Genomic DNA, 16,987 nt, shown 5'->3' on the forward strand with positions numbered 1-16,987 from the left:
TAGCTGCAACTCCTTATGAACAAAATATCCTAGTACATGAAAATTCACGTTGACATTCTAGCACTCTTGGTGTCTTCTTATTATCAGACACGTTTTGCAGCCTGTATCTTGGAAGCAGCAAGTGTTCTGTTTGATTTCTCTTTACTATCCCAGTTAGAGTGTCTAACCAAAGCTATGGTTGGAGTGGCGGAGAAGGAGGAGGACAGGGAGGATGGTCACTGGAGACCTCAGCTGGACCAGCTAGTCTCCAAAGCTCTCCAAATAGTCAGAGAGTGAGAATATTTCTTCAGGGAGAACACGTAAAGTCAGGGTCTTACTCTGCACCCTGCAGAGTAGTTTCTTTTCTTTTACTATACATGATTCTAAAGGAAACAATCCTTCTAAAGGAAGGATAAGTGAGCCCATGGATAACAAGACATACCAAAAACTAGTTCTCTGAACAGTATGCTTCATGTGATATGTCTCAGTTTGAGTACCAAAAAAATCACTGTCTTCTTTTCAAGAATATTAATCTGCCAGCATAAAGTCTTCAAGAGCAGTAGATTCCTCTCTATAATAACTGGAAAATTCTTGCTGGAATTTTTTCCAATACTTTCTTGTAACGGTCTTGTTACAGAGCTCTCCAAAGCCTCAAGAGTCGTAGAATTTGTTTTCTACCAGTTACTTACTTCTTTGATTTTAATAATATGATTTGTCCTAAGGTTATAACACTTCCCATTTTAAACTTGTTTGACTTGTAGTCTAATTAGTTTCTATTTTAATTTATTTTTTTAAATCCTGTACTGGCTAGTTGCTGTCAAGGAAATAGGTGGAACTGTTGAGAAAATGTTGCTTCTGAATTTAGTTTGGAGAAGGCATCTTGTTTTTGAAAAAGGTTCCTGAATACTTGCTTATTTGTCTGTTTCCTTTTTCTCTCTAAAACTGTATCCAGTAATGGCATAGTCTACATATGTTGATTTAATTTTCTTAAGTATATCTATCTTCTGTATTTTCAGAGGTTGGGGGATTCGATTCTAGAAGGTATAGGTTAGCATGACAGAATTTGCCCCGGACTGAGAGCAGACACATATTTCCAAGGAATTGCTAAATTTGCTTGCAACAAAGTGCTTAAATTCAAATTTATTCTCTAGCTACCTGGTAGGACTTCAAATATCCATCAGTCTAACAGTTGGCAAAGAGAATATATTAGAATAGGAGTCAAAGAGAAAAAAAAATGAAAGCAAAGGTATAGTACAGGATAACAGAACTCTTTCCTGATAATTCAAAAGCCTGCAAAAAAGAGTTTTCAAACACAGATTGAAATTCTAGGCTTTGTAACAATGGTTGCTTAGCTCTTTGATGTAATTAAAAAATTGTATCTTTTCCTATTTGGCAATGAATTCTGATAGCTGCGTATATATTTTTTATTTGTCAGATAGAATGGGTAAACAATTTTCAGCATGTATATTGTTCGCAAGCTATTTGCTTTATTTATTGTAAGAGGTATTTGTGTAGACAAATGCTAAGATATTTACTTAATTATCAGAATACTTTTAAAAGGAAAATAATGAACAACAACTGGAAAAATCATAGCTGGCATTAATGCCTGTTCTGTTTCAGTGTATACCCTTGTCTTTATAATGGCATGGATATTCTTGTGAGCATAAATTCCTACTAGATACCAAGGAGAACAAAATACTCTTTGTTAAAATATGAATGAAAAGATAAGGAGAAGGTGCTAGCAAAATGTTTCCAGGACTGAAATAATACTGCAGAAGTGGAGAGAGGGGACGACTGTAGTGTGACTTGAGTTGGAAAAGTCATCTGTGTTCTAAAATGAGCATATTCCGTCTACTATGACTGCTGAGATAATAAATCTTGAGGCAAAAGGGGGCATTTTTTCTAGCCACTCCTAAGTAAACCCAAATCTTCAGCTCTCTTTCATAATTTATCAAACAACAGTAAGGAGGTAAATCAGAAAGCCAAACCAAAAATATTGATAGGGTATGTGGGGCGAGGTGCCTTTTCTTGGTCTCCAAATATATGTGGAGATTTTAGCATATGGTGTCTACTCTCACATATTCTACATTCTAGGAAGAGAGAATGAGATGCCACCTTGTAGCATTATTTAGTCTGCTAGAATATATGGATTGCAGTTCCTCTCTTCTGAGATACTCCCTAAGCCAGGATAGATCTATGATAGCAAAAACTCATAGCTCTTGGGTCTCTGCTAGCACTTATGTTTAAATACGTACAGGTTTAACGATAAATTTCTTATACAACAGTCTCTTTACATCTTGATTCACTGCACTGAGTGAGGTAAATTTTAATGACAAGAAACAAAAGAACTACTTGAATGAACTGCCAAATAACTTATATTTTTACAAATTGTTATTGACAATAACAAAAAATTGAATAACAAAAAATAACAAAAATTGAAATGTTCAGCCAGATCAACCATTTTTCCTTCTGGTATATCACAGCTATGTGCAAAACTTGAAATCATCTTTGTGTTCCTACAAACGAACCTGTACTTACTGCTAACGTCCAAGTAGAGCACTTAATGGGCATTTTTTTCAATAGAATTGTTCTACTGTCATGAAGATTAGACTATATTGAGTAAAGGAGATATGCAGCTATGTCAGAGGTTGGCTTTTATAGACATCTTGTATGAACCTATTCACTAGATAAGCCTGTAAAGGTTTTTTTCCCTGTATCATTGTCAAGTCCAGTGATTAAATGATATTAAGAGGACATGTAAGATGCAACTTGGTAAATAAGATTGTCCTTATTTTTTAACTGCAGCATTTGTACAATGCAAGAAGGTTTAACTTCTCCTATTTCTAGTCCTGCCTAATAAGGGTCACACTGTCAAATTGCATGGTATCTGCATTTCCACTAGAGAAGAAATACAGAAAAAGAAGTTCATGTTGAATGAGAAAACAATTACCCTTTTAAACTTTGGCGCTTTCTCATTGGTATGCAAATTTGGAACTGATTATAAAGCTCTAATTAGTCTCTAGAGAACTAACATGGACAATAGATTGCTCATTAGTCTATCAGCTCTCCATGCAGTTGATTGGTTATCATCTTACACACACTGTCTAATACAGAAACTGAAATTATATATGTTAATCTGCCTTCCAGACGTTGCAACTGTCTGTCCAGATAAGAAGTCCATCTTAATGTACGTGACTTCCCTCTTCCAAGTTCTGCCACAGCAAGTCACCATGGAAGCCATCAGGGAGGTGGAAACATTGCCACGACACTCAAGGGTCACTAGAGAAGAGCACATACAAGTACATCATCAACAGCATTTTTCACAAGAAGTGAGTTGTTTCACTTTTGTACTTTCATGTTGCTGCCCTAATATTTTTTTTTCCTTACCTACTCTAAAAGTGTGGTGTTAGACGGGCAATGGAAAGCAAAAAATCCACAGATATAGTTTTAACCATGGTGAGGAGACTTTGTCCAGTGTACTTGTCTGCATGAATTGTATTTGTGTACTGCTTTTTGTGTTGCACTGGCTGTTTTAAAAGTAACTATTTAGCAAATATGGGCTAACTTCTCATCTGTAGCACTGGATCTTTTGATTGTGGAAGTACACCACAAAAAAGAACACAAAAACTGGGAGGTTTTCCATTTAAACACAGACATGTGGAAACTTTTTGCCTTTTTTTTACAAAATAGCTGTTGCCATTTCTGCATATTCACTGTATATTTTTAATTTTTTTATTGTAGTATTTTATTTCCAATGGCATTTTAAGATCATCCATCTTTAGCTCACAACTGGCCTCTCAGAAAGCTCCTATGTAATCCCTGGCATTTCAATATGTTGGCTCTATCACTTATACTTTTGATTCATCCATTGGTCAGTCTCTGCTTAAGTCTTTAGTGGATTTTAGGCCTAGTGTACTTGTTCTCGGTTTAAATTGCATCTTGCGTTTGGGAAGCTTAGTCCCTTTTTGGAGTACTGAGCTGATGAATGTTGACTCTGTTAAGGACTTACTACATGATTACTTGTTTTTTAGCCTTTGCTAGTAAATTATGAAGAACCTTCCCTTTGTATTGATATTCTGCTGGAATTGAATCCTGACAGTTTGTGGCTTTCAGGATGGGATGTCAGATTAAATCAAAGCTTTCCCTGATACTCACTATTTTTGACTGCTGAATACCAACTCTGTCCTTGAAAAATACTGCTTCTGATGCCCTTTCTTTGCCTTTCCCTTCCGCTCCCCCTTCCCCTTCTTCTCCCCCTCTCCCTTTTTCCCTTTTCCTTTCCCTATCAATGCTTTACTTTTATAATCCATATTTCTATCCATAAATGCCTGTTCTTCCAGCCTCTAATTTCTTCTTCATAGATCACGGTCAGTGTACCCCAGGGCCCTTCGTCTTCTCCTAAACCTCGGTTCAAAAGTTATGCATATACACAAGCTGTGTATGTTACCTCCCCTGACCAAAAAAGGAGGCAGGTTCCTCCACAGGTCTGTCAAAATTGCTGTATGTTTTGAAAATTTTCTATTAAACTTGTGCTTGGAGTGGAAGTGTGCGTGCATTTTGCTTGTACCGGATCTTGATGATTTACTTTTTCTGGCTTTTTTAGCATCTGTCACATCGTTTCTTTTGGCTGTGTATTTCTGCATGGCTGTCAAATAGGCTTTATGCTGATTGTTAGTGACCAAAATTCAAACACTGATGCTATGTTAGAATTATAAATGGCTTCCTTTTTTAGTCATTTTTGAAAATAGAAAGTATATTGACTTGAAAGGGTATTAAAAGACAAACCAAACATGAGCTATATTTGGCAACTGTGCTTCTGTGGTTTGTTAACAGAAAAACAAGCACTATCGGTTTTCTGTTGCTTCTTCCCACTCCCATATCTGTTAAAGGAAAAACTGTGAATGATGATATTTTTATGAAGATCACTGTAGTTTGAAAAGAAACATTAAATGTAATATTCTTTATATGACCTAGAGTATTAGATGATAACAGCTGGTCATTTTATCACAAATGGTACCATGCCAACATTCAGTTTAGGGCTTTGTGGTTTCTTTTAAGACTTTAAATAGCCACAATTTAATAAAAATTGTTTCAAGCGGTCCTCGTAATGAGCGCTTTGGTAGTCAGATTTTTATAACTTTTGACAAGTATGAGAGCCAAAGGTCATATTGTCTAACATGGCATACTTTCATTATTTTTTGAAAAAGAGGTCTACATTTATTGGCACTACAGTATGAGTTCTCTTGTAGAGACTTAATTTTGTCTAGCATCTAAAAATGTACTTTAAATTTACACTTCTACTTCAACACTGTGTTTCTGAATCTACTCTTCAATTGACAAGTATTTTACTGAATAACGACTTCCTTTAAATACTCCAGGAAAGACAATCCTTTGCACATCTGCATGAGCCCTGCCATATTGGACTAACATGAAATGTGTTGTGGTGATGACTAATGCAGCTTTTGAACAAGGTGTTTAGAACTGGTGTAATTAATTTCTTCTGCTTAAGTATTAAACTGATAGTTCATAAGATTAGGAAGTCACGATTTAGCTTTGTTTTTGAGCTACTTTTATTGTAATTGATTTTATTTTTTATTAACATCCCCACTATCAGACATAGCTTATGAGCCAATATAATTAAAGCCTATTTTATGCAAAATAATTATTAAAATGTAGTAAGAAAACATCTTTTTATTCTTCAGTCCTCACCTTGCATTCTAGTTTCCAGACCTGGATTTGGAAGCTATGTTTATAATTTCTGTTACAATAAGCCAATTTGGCAGAATCCAAAGACCTAAGCGGAATTAGGTCCTATTGTGCTGGAGTCACAATGAACATTAACAAATGAAAAACACTCTCTTAAAAAATCGCAAATGAAAAACACCAGACATAGAATCCTTGTAGTCAAGATAAACCTGAATTGCAATTGGAGTGCCAATTCAATACCTGCAATTCTTAATCTGTGGTAATGATTTTTTGCTTCTGGCCTTATATTTCTTGAAGAACAGTCATCTAAGTATTAAAACAAATTTATAATTCTGGTAAAATAGTCAGTGGTTGGTAATTTTTGCTTTAGACATTTGAAGCTGATATACCTTAATAATCTCATCTATTTTTACCAAATCAAACACTCTTTCCCTAATATTAAACGATAAATACTATTTCTTTTGAATTCTCAATAGCCTTCCAATTTTCCTCCAGATATATTATGAATGTCATTATTAAAATTGCAACTATTTTGATGATTTTCAGTCAAATCTGCTCCTACAGGGGAGCCTGCATTAGACAAATCAAGGCTAAGCCAATGTTGCTTTCTCAGATTTTGTGAAGTTTAGGAAGCTATTTCTCATTTCCACCTAATTTTCCAAGGAAAAACTCAGCAAATTTACTTTACTGTGACCTGCTAGTTTCAAAGGTGTCTTAGGTGGTATCATTGAAGGGCAAGGTTTTTGTTTTCCAAGTATGTTGGTTTTCTGTGTAAATGTATAAGTCATTTATTCTTTCCAGATCTCTACAAGCTTCCATCTTACAGGACTTGAACATTCTTTCACTGACTTGTCCCTAGATTTGTCTTAAATGTCATTCTCTTTAACTGGGTGATGTCTTTGAAGTTCTGTATTGGGAACAATGGTCCAATAGGTTTTGTAATCCAGGCATGAGCCACTGGAAATCAGAACAAAAGTAAATGAAATAAGAACTCTTTCCAAAGATCTTATAGTATTATCCTCTAAATTTTACCATGTATGCCATATATTTACTGCATGTGTCAATTGTCAGAAACTGTAAAAATGAAATGAGTTATGATGCTAAAGCTCTGTACTGGCAAGAGGAATAACATTTTTCTAAAGTGAACTGTTTCTTCAGTATAAAGTAGAATCAACATTAGGATATAGAAAACTTATCAACTAGAGTACACTTTCATTATCTCTGCTTCATAAGAGCAACCTTCATGGAAATGCTTAAGGTGCTGGGGAAGAGAGTGTAAAAACCCCTTTCTCTTCTCCCTCCACCCACTGAAATCCAAAACTTCCTGGACCACAGTCATGGTAGGACACTGTACCTCTGCGGGTTTCACACTTCTATTCATTAACATTTGTTACTTAGGAGGAAGCAAGCATTCCTTGTACAAAGTTCCTGTTCCTCATTTGTAATTCAAATAGCAGCATCCAGCCTCTGGATACCAGGCATCACCTCTGGAGTATTGGATTTTTCCTTCTGAAAGCTTAAAGCCCGTTTCCTTAGCTGTGCACCTGTCTTCTCAATGCTTCCTATTACCCCATCGTCTTTCAAACTCTTTTCCTTTCTACCCTCCGCCTCATCTCTTCTTGTCTGTCATATTTCACTTCACTTTCCCCATCCCCTCATGTTTTTTACACTCCCTAATACCTTCACCCAAAATTGTGCATTTATCTTTAAATCTGTTCTTCCTTTCTGAATTCTTAATCTATTTGTCATCTAGAAATATAATTTCAAGGCCAACAATTTTAATTGCACAGTCTTGGCAGGATAAGTCTTGCTTTCCTTAACTGTGGCACATCTCAGATTCAAAGCACCAATGCACTTGATGCCATCTTATTCTTCAATCTGTTCTTGACCACATCCAGTTGAAGAAGTCAAGCCTTTTAAAATGCTGCTGCTAACCTGAACAGTAGTTCTTCTGCTGAAGCCAAGGAAAAAAAGTTTTCCTCCCCTACCTTGCTTACTTAGAAAGTGTTTATAAGTTTGTGCAGATCTTAGGATAGGAATCTGTTATCAGCTTCTCAAATCTATATCCTTGAATCTCCTGTATTAGGATTAAGAAAGGCTCAAGAGAAAGTATTTATGTTATCAGGTTTCAGATGGCTGTTACCTCTCAGCAACTGCAGAAGGCTTACCTGCTGTGCTTTGCAGCTCTGTATTTTCTTTCTTGAGTTCAGTCTCATTAATGAGACAGTCTATCTAGCTTCACTTAGGAAAAAGGGATCTTCAATTTCCTGAGATATTTCCAAATTCCCATTTGAAATTACTCTCTAGCTTGTGTTTTAAATTCATGAAAGCCTACTCTTTTTTGTTACATCACTTCATCTCATTGAAACCTGACCGTGAATGATAGTTTCTTTTTCTTCCAAAAATGTTTTCTGTCCCTGTCCGTCTTCCTCTCCCTCACCCTTCTAAAATCAATACGACATAAAAAATGCTGTCTTGGGTAGGTTAAAATACAAAGAAAAGTCTGATTTGGTAAAACACTAAAGTTCCTAGAAAAGGTGAGTCTGGCTGCCGTAAAGTATCTATTATGCAAAATCAAGACCATTACATTCTGATATCTTTGCAGATTTTTGTTCTTATGACACAAGTTACTTTTTCTTCATTCTACACTGTTATATGAAAACACAGTATTTGAAATATGAAATACGATATTTGTATGCGGGAGTAGTTTTAGCACTTACCCAGACAAGCTTCAGAAGACTTGAATTAAAAGAATTTGGGATGACTAATTTAGCAGTAGTGGCCTATGGGAACAGTATTCCCTGGCACTTAATGATTTGGTTGGGGACTTCAGAACTGGAGGCTTCACCTCAGGCCTTAACCTAACCAATCATTAATTCCTGGGCACCCAAACCCTGCAGTTATTACTGCTGTTTTACAGAAGTAGTGTAACATAATTTTTCTTCATGTTCTCTGTTTTGTGATATGGACTGTGCTCAGTTAGAGTTTTGGACTTTTCACATGAGTTCACGAGTGCAGTAATTAACTTGAAAGGCCACTAGAAATTCAGTCTAAACTTCAGTTGAACTTCCTCACAGCAAAGAGTTCTTCTGGTGACTTTGGCCTTGAGATTTCTGGTGCTCTAGGCCCTCATTTACCACCTTGTTGGCCTTCTGCCACAAAGTTAACTTCTTTAAAAGTGCTGTGAGACATCTACTCTGGGACCCTTCAGCGTTCATCTATGCAACAGGTGTTAGCATCACAATATTACAAGACTGCTCTCCTTTGAACTAAAGCAAAGTTTGCTTTTACTTAGAGACTAGATAAAAGAAGCAGTAGTTCCTGATAGCAACTTGAGTTATATTAGGAGAAAAGCATGTCCTCCAGGTTCTCAGCATAGCGCTTATTCATCTTGCTTTAAGCTTCTCCCCCACCGCTTTCAGCTGTTCATCCAACTTTTCACTGCTGTTGGCTTCTGGACAGATAAACATTCCTCATCTCTTTATTGATCACATTTAGGGGATGAGTCCTCATTATCTCAAAGCTATCTATCTGTTTACAAAGATAGCAAAGATGAAGATGTTTTCTACCAGCATCGTGTGGACACACCAATTGGAATTCTATTGCTAATACTGTATAAATACTTTGCCATTTGGTGCTAGAACAGAAAGTTCAGTTTTCATTTGGGAAGGGAATCAGTTATTTACATACTTAGCTAAACTTAAATTAACCCCCATGGTGACTATTGAAATAGAAATAAAATGGGCTGCTACAGTGCTAAAGGTGAACTATGAAGAAAAAAAGGGAGGTTATGGCCAACAATAATAAGATCCTGAATACAAACTTTAAAGAAGTGTTTTACTAGCTAAATATTGCTAAAGGGTAAGGCTATTTTCATTCATCCTTCAATGATGAATACATATTCTTTGGGATTTTTTAAGGAGATCTCCTGAATGCGATGTTTTCAAGGAACAGTTTGCAAAATGATAAAGCAATTTCAAGCATATTTATATTCTATCTTTTCAATAACAGTCCAGGTTCTACAGGACTCCAGGCCTAAAAGGGTGTCAAGGTGACACTTCAATTTCATGTCACTGTTTCATTTATAGACTCTAGGAGCAGTTCTAATTTTTGTGACTTCTTTGATTTGAGTATTGTAGACTTTTTTCAAGTATTTTTGCTGTAGAAAAATGTTAGGATACCATCATGGGTGAGACAGAGTAAACAATAACCTGTACTGGGTCTGACTACGGGGGTTTATTGAAGAACCAGCGAGGTGCAAGCTTTTCCCCTACGTGTTTATCTAATTTGCCCACTCACTCCCCCAGTGCCGTGCTCACGAGATCTGTGCTTCCCTCCTCAGCAGGGAGGTCACTGCTGGTCTGGGAGGGTTAGCCCGAGAGTTGTATGGGCTCAAGCTGTGCCACTGCTCGCGGTTACTGTCTTGGGCGTTACCAGCCAAACTGCCTGGGCATCCCTCAGCGTTCATCTCCACGTGGCTCTCTGATCGCTAGGATCTTTCCCCACTTCCAGGATCTTTCCTTCAGTCAGGATCTGCACCTCTTGTTTCCAGGCCCCCTTCTTTTCTTCAAGACCAGTGTTTCTTTTTGGGAACCCTCCCAAGTCCCCTGTTTTCCCAGTCTAAATAATCAATGTGCAGCAGTGCAGTGAGTGATCAGCCTCCTAATTAGTGCTTCTGTCTCCTGTGTCTTCCTTAATGGGAGCTCATTCAGGATGTACCATTCTTGTTTAGTCCAGGTACTAACAAAATCTGCAACCAATCCCTACTGATTGCAGCTAGCAAGTAGCAGGCTTCTGCTTAAGAGTTCAAAAATTCAGTTTTGGACATTCTCCCCCCTGCCTCTCAATTATCTACTGCCTGTTAGCTTTCACAGTTTAAGCTATTTTTTCACCTCCAACCAGTACTGATGCTTCTCTGGAGTCTGGCATGAGGAGTAACTGCTTACCAACTTCTCCATCTCCATAAAACTTTCCCTTAGTTAACTGGCCTTAAAAATCATATGCAGGAATCTTTTTTTTTTTTTTGGCAAGAATTTTTGTTTAAATATGATTTCTTCCTTAAAATAGTAATAAAGTTTTTCTAAACGTATGAACATTAGAAATGGAATGTGATGCGGCCCATGAGAATTATTAAGACTGTGCCATACTGACTCATAAAAAAGAATCATGTGTTATTCAGAGAGCAGAAAATGTTGTAGATAAAATACAACTTTATATCTTGTATATTCAGATTTAATCTAATAAAGAAAATATCACATTAGTTTACCTACAGATGGTTAGCTGTATCAAAGAACAAAAAAAAATTTGTAATATGGAAACTTGATTTGAATTACTTTAAAGCTTTATTTTGTACTGTTAGAAAAATGGAAAAGATATATATAGGTCATTCTTTGATTATAGTATCAGTGAAAATATTTATATAAAGAGAACTGTATGTACTTTCAATAGTGTACTTTGTCCTTGATTTTTTTTCTTATAGGTGATTAAGTTTAGAGGCTTTTGACTAGCTTCAGTGTTATTTTGTTTAATCTGTAGCTGTTTTGAAGAGCACGCTTACTAAGCGATTCTTAATTTCAAAGTTGAACTATGATAGAAGAACTGCTTGTTCTTTTTTTTAAGGCAAAATGTCTGTGTTATGAAAGTTCTAATCTTTTGTGAAAATCTCGGCCCATCATAAAATTAGAGACTTCATGACTGTGAGCAAAAGCGTTCACATCTAAAAATGGAAATTTTCACAGAGTTTTACCATCTTAGGCATTTTGCCTCTCTTGTTTTGAGAAGAAATCCCTTTTCTATGGGGTTTGAAATAGTTTATATTTTCAGGCATATAGTAAGATTAAAAAGATCACATAACATTAAAAAGCATCTACTTAAGCTATTTTTATGCCACTAAGTATCTTGAATGTAGGGTTATTGATACAGTTTACGTATGTGTGCATGATACACCAAAAATTAGTGCAGCTACATCAGATGAGGACATATGTACTGATTTACTGTAAACATTTGTATTTTTTTCATACTCAAAATGTCCCGTTGACACATCACCTAATAGATTTGAATCCTCCTCTTGGCCATTAAAGTTTATGCATTAGTGTAGAAGTGTTTATATCAGCAGTGGATTTGATGCAAGTGAAGAGCTAGCTGAAAAGTGTGAGACAATGCTAATGACAATCCTTACTGCTAGGTATACTGATTTTCAGTTTTTCCTGATAATCTTAAGGTTGAAATTGAAGGAATTTGAGGATTAGTGTGATTCCAGATGTCATCATGCATCGCTCTTTCAGACCCTTAAAGCTCATTCCCTTTATGCAAATATGAAAAGGGAATTTATTCTGAGACTGCGAAAGCAGGCAACTGACTGTTTATATGCAATCTTGGGCATTCATGCAATTCAGACATCGCTGTCGTGCTGTTCTCTAGCTCTTCTGATGGAGGAGGCTCAAGGCAGTGCCTAAATCAAGACATCTGCACATGAACCTTAATCACTGTAATTTTTATTTTTTTAATTTCATTACACAATGTCACAGGAGCTCTTATATGGACTAAGATGCAAGATGCCTGTTCATTGTTTGATTCTGGCTCCCAAACAATGTAATTTCAAAATTTTTAGACTGATTAGAAAAAAGTAGTAGTAATACTTTTTTCTTACACATGATTTGTCTCTTTGCTAAATATAAATTTGTCAAAGATGAGACTACTGTTTCCTCTTACATTGATATGATGAATCAATCTTATTTGGAAATGCTAGGTTCTGCTTAAATGCAAAAAGTCAAATAACCGGGAAACTATCAAACATTTAAATACTTAACTTATGCTTTCAGTGATTTTGAAAGATGTGCTGAGTGAGGCTCCATATCCAGAACTAGTAAACGTACTTGAGTATTCATTTTTGTTACTTCATCTAAAGTAAAACGTCAGTTGCTGCTGTGCACTCCTTTATTACACTTCGTTAAGCCTTTGAAATGCAGGTACATGAAGGCAAAACCTCTTGGAAAACCTCTGAAGTCAACGGGAGAGTTTAGCATGCACGAAACATTTAAAATATTTTTCTAGACCTGAAAACACCATTCTAAACAGTTTCTCATCTGATTAATATTAAATCAGAACTCATGTCTGTGTATTAGGTGAGCTTCTCCATGATACCATAAAATTTTCGTTCATAATTTTTAGGTATCTCTATTTTGCTGTCAAAAATTAGTTTGCTGACGTTTCCTTGACCCCAGGAGTTCCATCTGCGTTTCCTCTGCCTTGATTTGCTGTAAATTAATAGCAGAGGTGATTTATATTTACTTTCAGCGGGCTGCCTGAAGTGTGGGCTATTCCTATACAAATGTAATTAAAAGAATAAGGATTGCATTTTGTAGTTAGAACTGCTTTTGGTGAGTGTTAGTTCCATGACTTACATATAGTTTAACTAAGTTTCCTTTTCTGTAGAGTATCATTTTACTTTTAAGTTTGTAAGCCAATGGGTGCTTCTAATTCCCAATCGTTATCCTGTGAGAAGTGATGGGGAGTGGGGGGTGACACTTTTTTTTTTTTTTGTCCTGTATTTATATCAATAGCATTAGAGTTGTGTGTTTTTAGGGTCTGTAGGAAATGCCGTGGACTGTTTGTTAGCTCGCATTTGTAAGTCAGGCAGGTCTGTGTGTTTACAAGAAGTAATGACCTTTGGAAAGGGCAGAGTGCTTATCTCTACTGCTCATTGAAGTGCCAGGTTTCCCCCCTCCCGCCCCAGTGATCCTGATGCAATAGAGGTTGTGTCGCAATGGGCAGGCAGAAGACGTTCCCTCTAACAGTTTGCGAAATGTGTTTTGCGGTTTTTAGTGTGCATACACAGACTTCAGGTACACCGTTAAAGTTAGGTATTCATAGAATATCGATTTCCCATCTTCAGTGCAAACAGCGAAGGCATTTATGTCTCTACGTATAACAGTATTACGGAATTTTGCTTTGCCCGTTTCGACCTGAAGCACTCTGTTGAGGTTCTTGAAGTAGTCTTAGCAGTATTGTTATTGTAGATGTGTTAGTCTGAGATTATCAGTGAGGTAAGGGAAGAGGTGGGAAGAGATAATATCTTTTAAAAGAACAACTGACTTGGGGAGAAGGGAACACTTTTCCAGTGTTTCCGCCCTTCTTAAGAAATTTCAGTCCTGAAAGCAAACTAAAATATCATGGAGACTATAAAAAATGTATGGGACAATGTGCTGTTTTGAATTTATCCACGCTCTCTCTGCAGTAAGCATTTGTTTTATTAATAATTAGGTTAGTTCTAGCAAAGAAATACTCTAATATATATAATTTGATGAAGTAAAACTTTCCTAAAAATGCAAAATGAATTTGTAGTAGTCTGGTAGTAATGTCATTAGAGTGGAAAGGGAAAGAGAGGCATGATGAAACAATAGTTTTAATGATATTAAAATCCTCCTTTTCAAAACCTAGACTATAGTGGCAGGTGAAAATACAGCACTTAGTTATGCACAGATGGATAGGTATATGAAATGGACTGGAAAAGTGAAACATGCAGACAATTTAGAGAGACTTATGGAAGGTTGGATTGGAACATAATTAGCTTAAACATTGGAAAAGTGCATAATATATATAGCACATTTCCTTTTAGAACAGAAGCTATTTATTATTAGTTCTGCTGGAGTACTTTCTAGCAACAGCAGATGTTACGGCTTCTTATTTTGTGTGCTTTACGACTTCTTATGTTGTGTGCTTTCATTATTGGTTTCCAGCTTTAAGGACTAGCTTTCTGGAGGATGGTACTTAGCACTTTCAGAAGAGCAGACGTCTCAAAGAATTTGGTTAGAAATCTGTTTCTCAGCTGGTTTTATAGTAGTTTAAATTAACTGTCAGTGACGAGACAGCTAATTAAAAAGAAATACTTTTTTTAAAAGGTGGAATTTTGCTTATGGTTTTAAAAGATGAAAGTTATTAAAAACAGTACTTTCTAATAGAATGACTTCTGCAAAGTATTTTGCAAGTCACTGGGAAAATATAATAAAATAAAATATGTTTACCCCCTAAGCATGAATAAACTAGGGAATAAAAATATAAGAATATAAGAATAAAGTCATATTTTACCTGTCATTGTTCAAGAGAATGTTTTAACTTAAATGCATAGCTCGCATTAATGTAAATGGCATTGACATGCATGTTTAGATGAAGTCAAAACCAAAAAAAATATAGGCAAATGATACATGGTGTGCAAATTTCTTGTTTGGTATTTTATGTAGGCAGACTTCTAGGTTTTTTTTTTTTTTACTTTCTATATTTCTACTATGATCTTTCACATTTATTTCTCTTGTTGGCATTTAGCATTATAGCTGATGTAAGAAAGTATGCTGCTTTACCAAAGGTGCATGAAGCATTTTCATCTTCATTTAAACGAAATGACAATTTACTTCCACGCTGTTGGTCCAATAGATTATGTGTGTCAGCTTCTAGTTGAATGGCAGTTTCCTGCATATTGTGATGATATTTCTTCATGCTAGAAGAATATAAATTAGATTTTCCTCCCAATCTCTTTGAGAGAAAGTCTTCTGCTCTTTCTGTTACTTTGAAATATTTTTCTCGCACTCTCTTCAGTGGAGAACACCTCTCAATTTTGATTTTAACTTTTAGCAAAAAAAAAAAAAAAAATCCAAAAAATAATTCCATTCTCTGTCAGAAGAAAATCTATACCAGAAAAAGCAGAAGGGATGTATAGAGAGAGCAGAGACAGGAAGCTATAAAGATGTCCTGCCCTAAAAGAAAAAAACCTTCATGCATACTCTGACTCTGTCAGGGGCATCACTTTGAGATAGGGGCAGCTTCAGATACAAATCAAAAGCTATCAGTGAGGCAAGGGGGGAAAGAGATGGAAAGAGAAGTTGACCTTGTGTCATGGGATTAACAGCAGAGATGGTATGTTGCCTGTATGAGTAATATTTTCAGTGTTCATTTAAAGCAGTTTAGTTATTTTAAGACTTCTAACATTGCCTAAGGAAAAAAGCTTGCATTGTTTTCCCTTTTGTAAAATAACATTTCCATACAGAGAGTGTGTTCTGTCTCTTTGCATAAAACCTGGCTAATTTAAAACATGTGTTTGTTTTGTTTTTCTTTTTTAATCTTCATTATAACTTTTCCCTAGGAATTTCATTTAATAAAGTTAGGGCATTCAGCTAATTTAGATTATTTTTTCTTGAGGCCAGAAATGGGCCAAGGAGACAGGACTAAATGGATAGCATATTGTCAAAACTCGGAAAGGGAGTTGCAGCTGCCTTGTGGGATGTCTCCGAGAGCTGAAGATCTGAGCTGTTACCTTTCCCTTTGGGTTAGTAGTAATTGGTCAGCCCATTCTCATAGCAATGAGAGTTATCATTCAGTGGCCATCTAGTAGTCATTATTTACTAGTAGTCATTATCAGGTGATGGTTTTAGCTTTTATCTAGAGAAAAGATTTGTATCATACATACATAAACTTTCTGCTTGCCTCTTGAACAGTTTCTTTAAGTTTTCGTTTCTGCTGTTTTCATTATGCACCTGTTGTGTTGGTAAAAGTAGACTTATACTGAGAAGGCTGTCAGTGCATAGCTTATCTTGACACTTAAGAATGGATTCGTTGTTGTTCCAGGTACATGCAGTCCCTGGTTATTCACTTATTGTAAAAATATTCTTAAGTATTTAAAGTAATAGTATTGACATCTCAAATAATCCCAGGGAATTGACTGTTCAACTACTTTTTGTGATTTCTAGCAGAAAAGCACTAGAGTCAAAGAGACTACTATATATAAGGGCTACACTTTGAAGTGTTTGCAGGCTTTGCATTTTTGTTACATTTAATTTATTCTTCCTGTTTCTGTGCTTTGAATCCAAGGGTACAGTATTGCTAACCTAATTCAAATAACTTTTAAGAGTGAACTAAAATGATGCATGAGCTTCGGGCTCTTTCTTATTTGAGTAAGGGTCCATCTATATGGATTAGCCTGACAGATCAGTGCTTCTAGCTGAATTGTTACAAGATTTTTTTAGATGATGTTACTGTACGCAATTCAGGATGAAAAAGTTTCCTCAGAAGTTATACAAAGAAAATTTGGTAAAAATGCATCACATCAACAGAGATGATTTGGTTGCTGTTATCTGAAGTAACAGAGACACATGTTTTAAAATATTTTCTCATTTGACTGTCATAAAAGTTTGGATGCAGAAGTAGAACACTTTTTAATAGACAAGAACCTTGTATCTTAAAGCAAAAACGATTAAGAATGCAAGACTAAATATTCATGGGCATAAGTGTGTATGATACTTTCAGAAAGTCA

General features: G+C 35.9%; 1 protein-coding gene across 10 annotated transcripts in view; it reads left to right on the forward strand.

Moving 5' to 3' along the window:
* Nucleotides 1-16,987, forward strand: part of DMD (dystrophin) — a 1,217,172-nt gene that overhangs the window by 346,672 nt on the left and 853,513 nt on the right. For all 10 annotated transcript variants that reach the window (XM_068917030.1, XM_068917051.1, XM_068917057.1 and 7 more), the window contains exon 8: nt 3,127-3,308. In XM_068917030.1, the coding sequence (XP_068773131.1) occupies nt 3,127-3,308 (182 nt within the window). The remainder of the gene's footprint in view (nt 1-3,126; nt 3,309-16,987) is intronic.

This window comes from Struthio camelus, chromosome 1 (assembly GCF_040807025.1).
Source record: "Struthio camelus isolate bStrCam1 chromosome 1, bStrCam1.hap1, whole genome shotgun sequence".
In the NCBI taxonomy this organism is placed as follows: domain Eukaryota; kingdom Metazoa; phylum Chordata; class Aves; order Struthioniformes; family Struthionidae; genus Struthio; species Struthio camelus.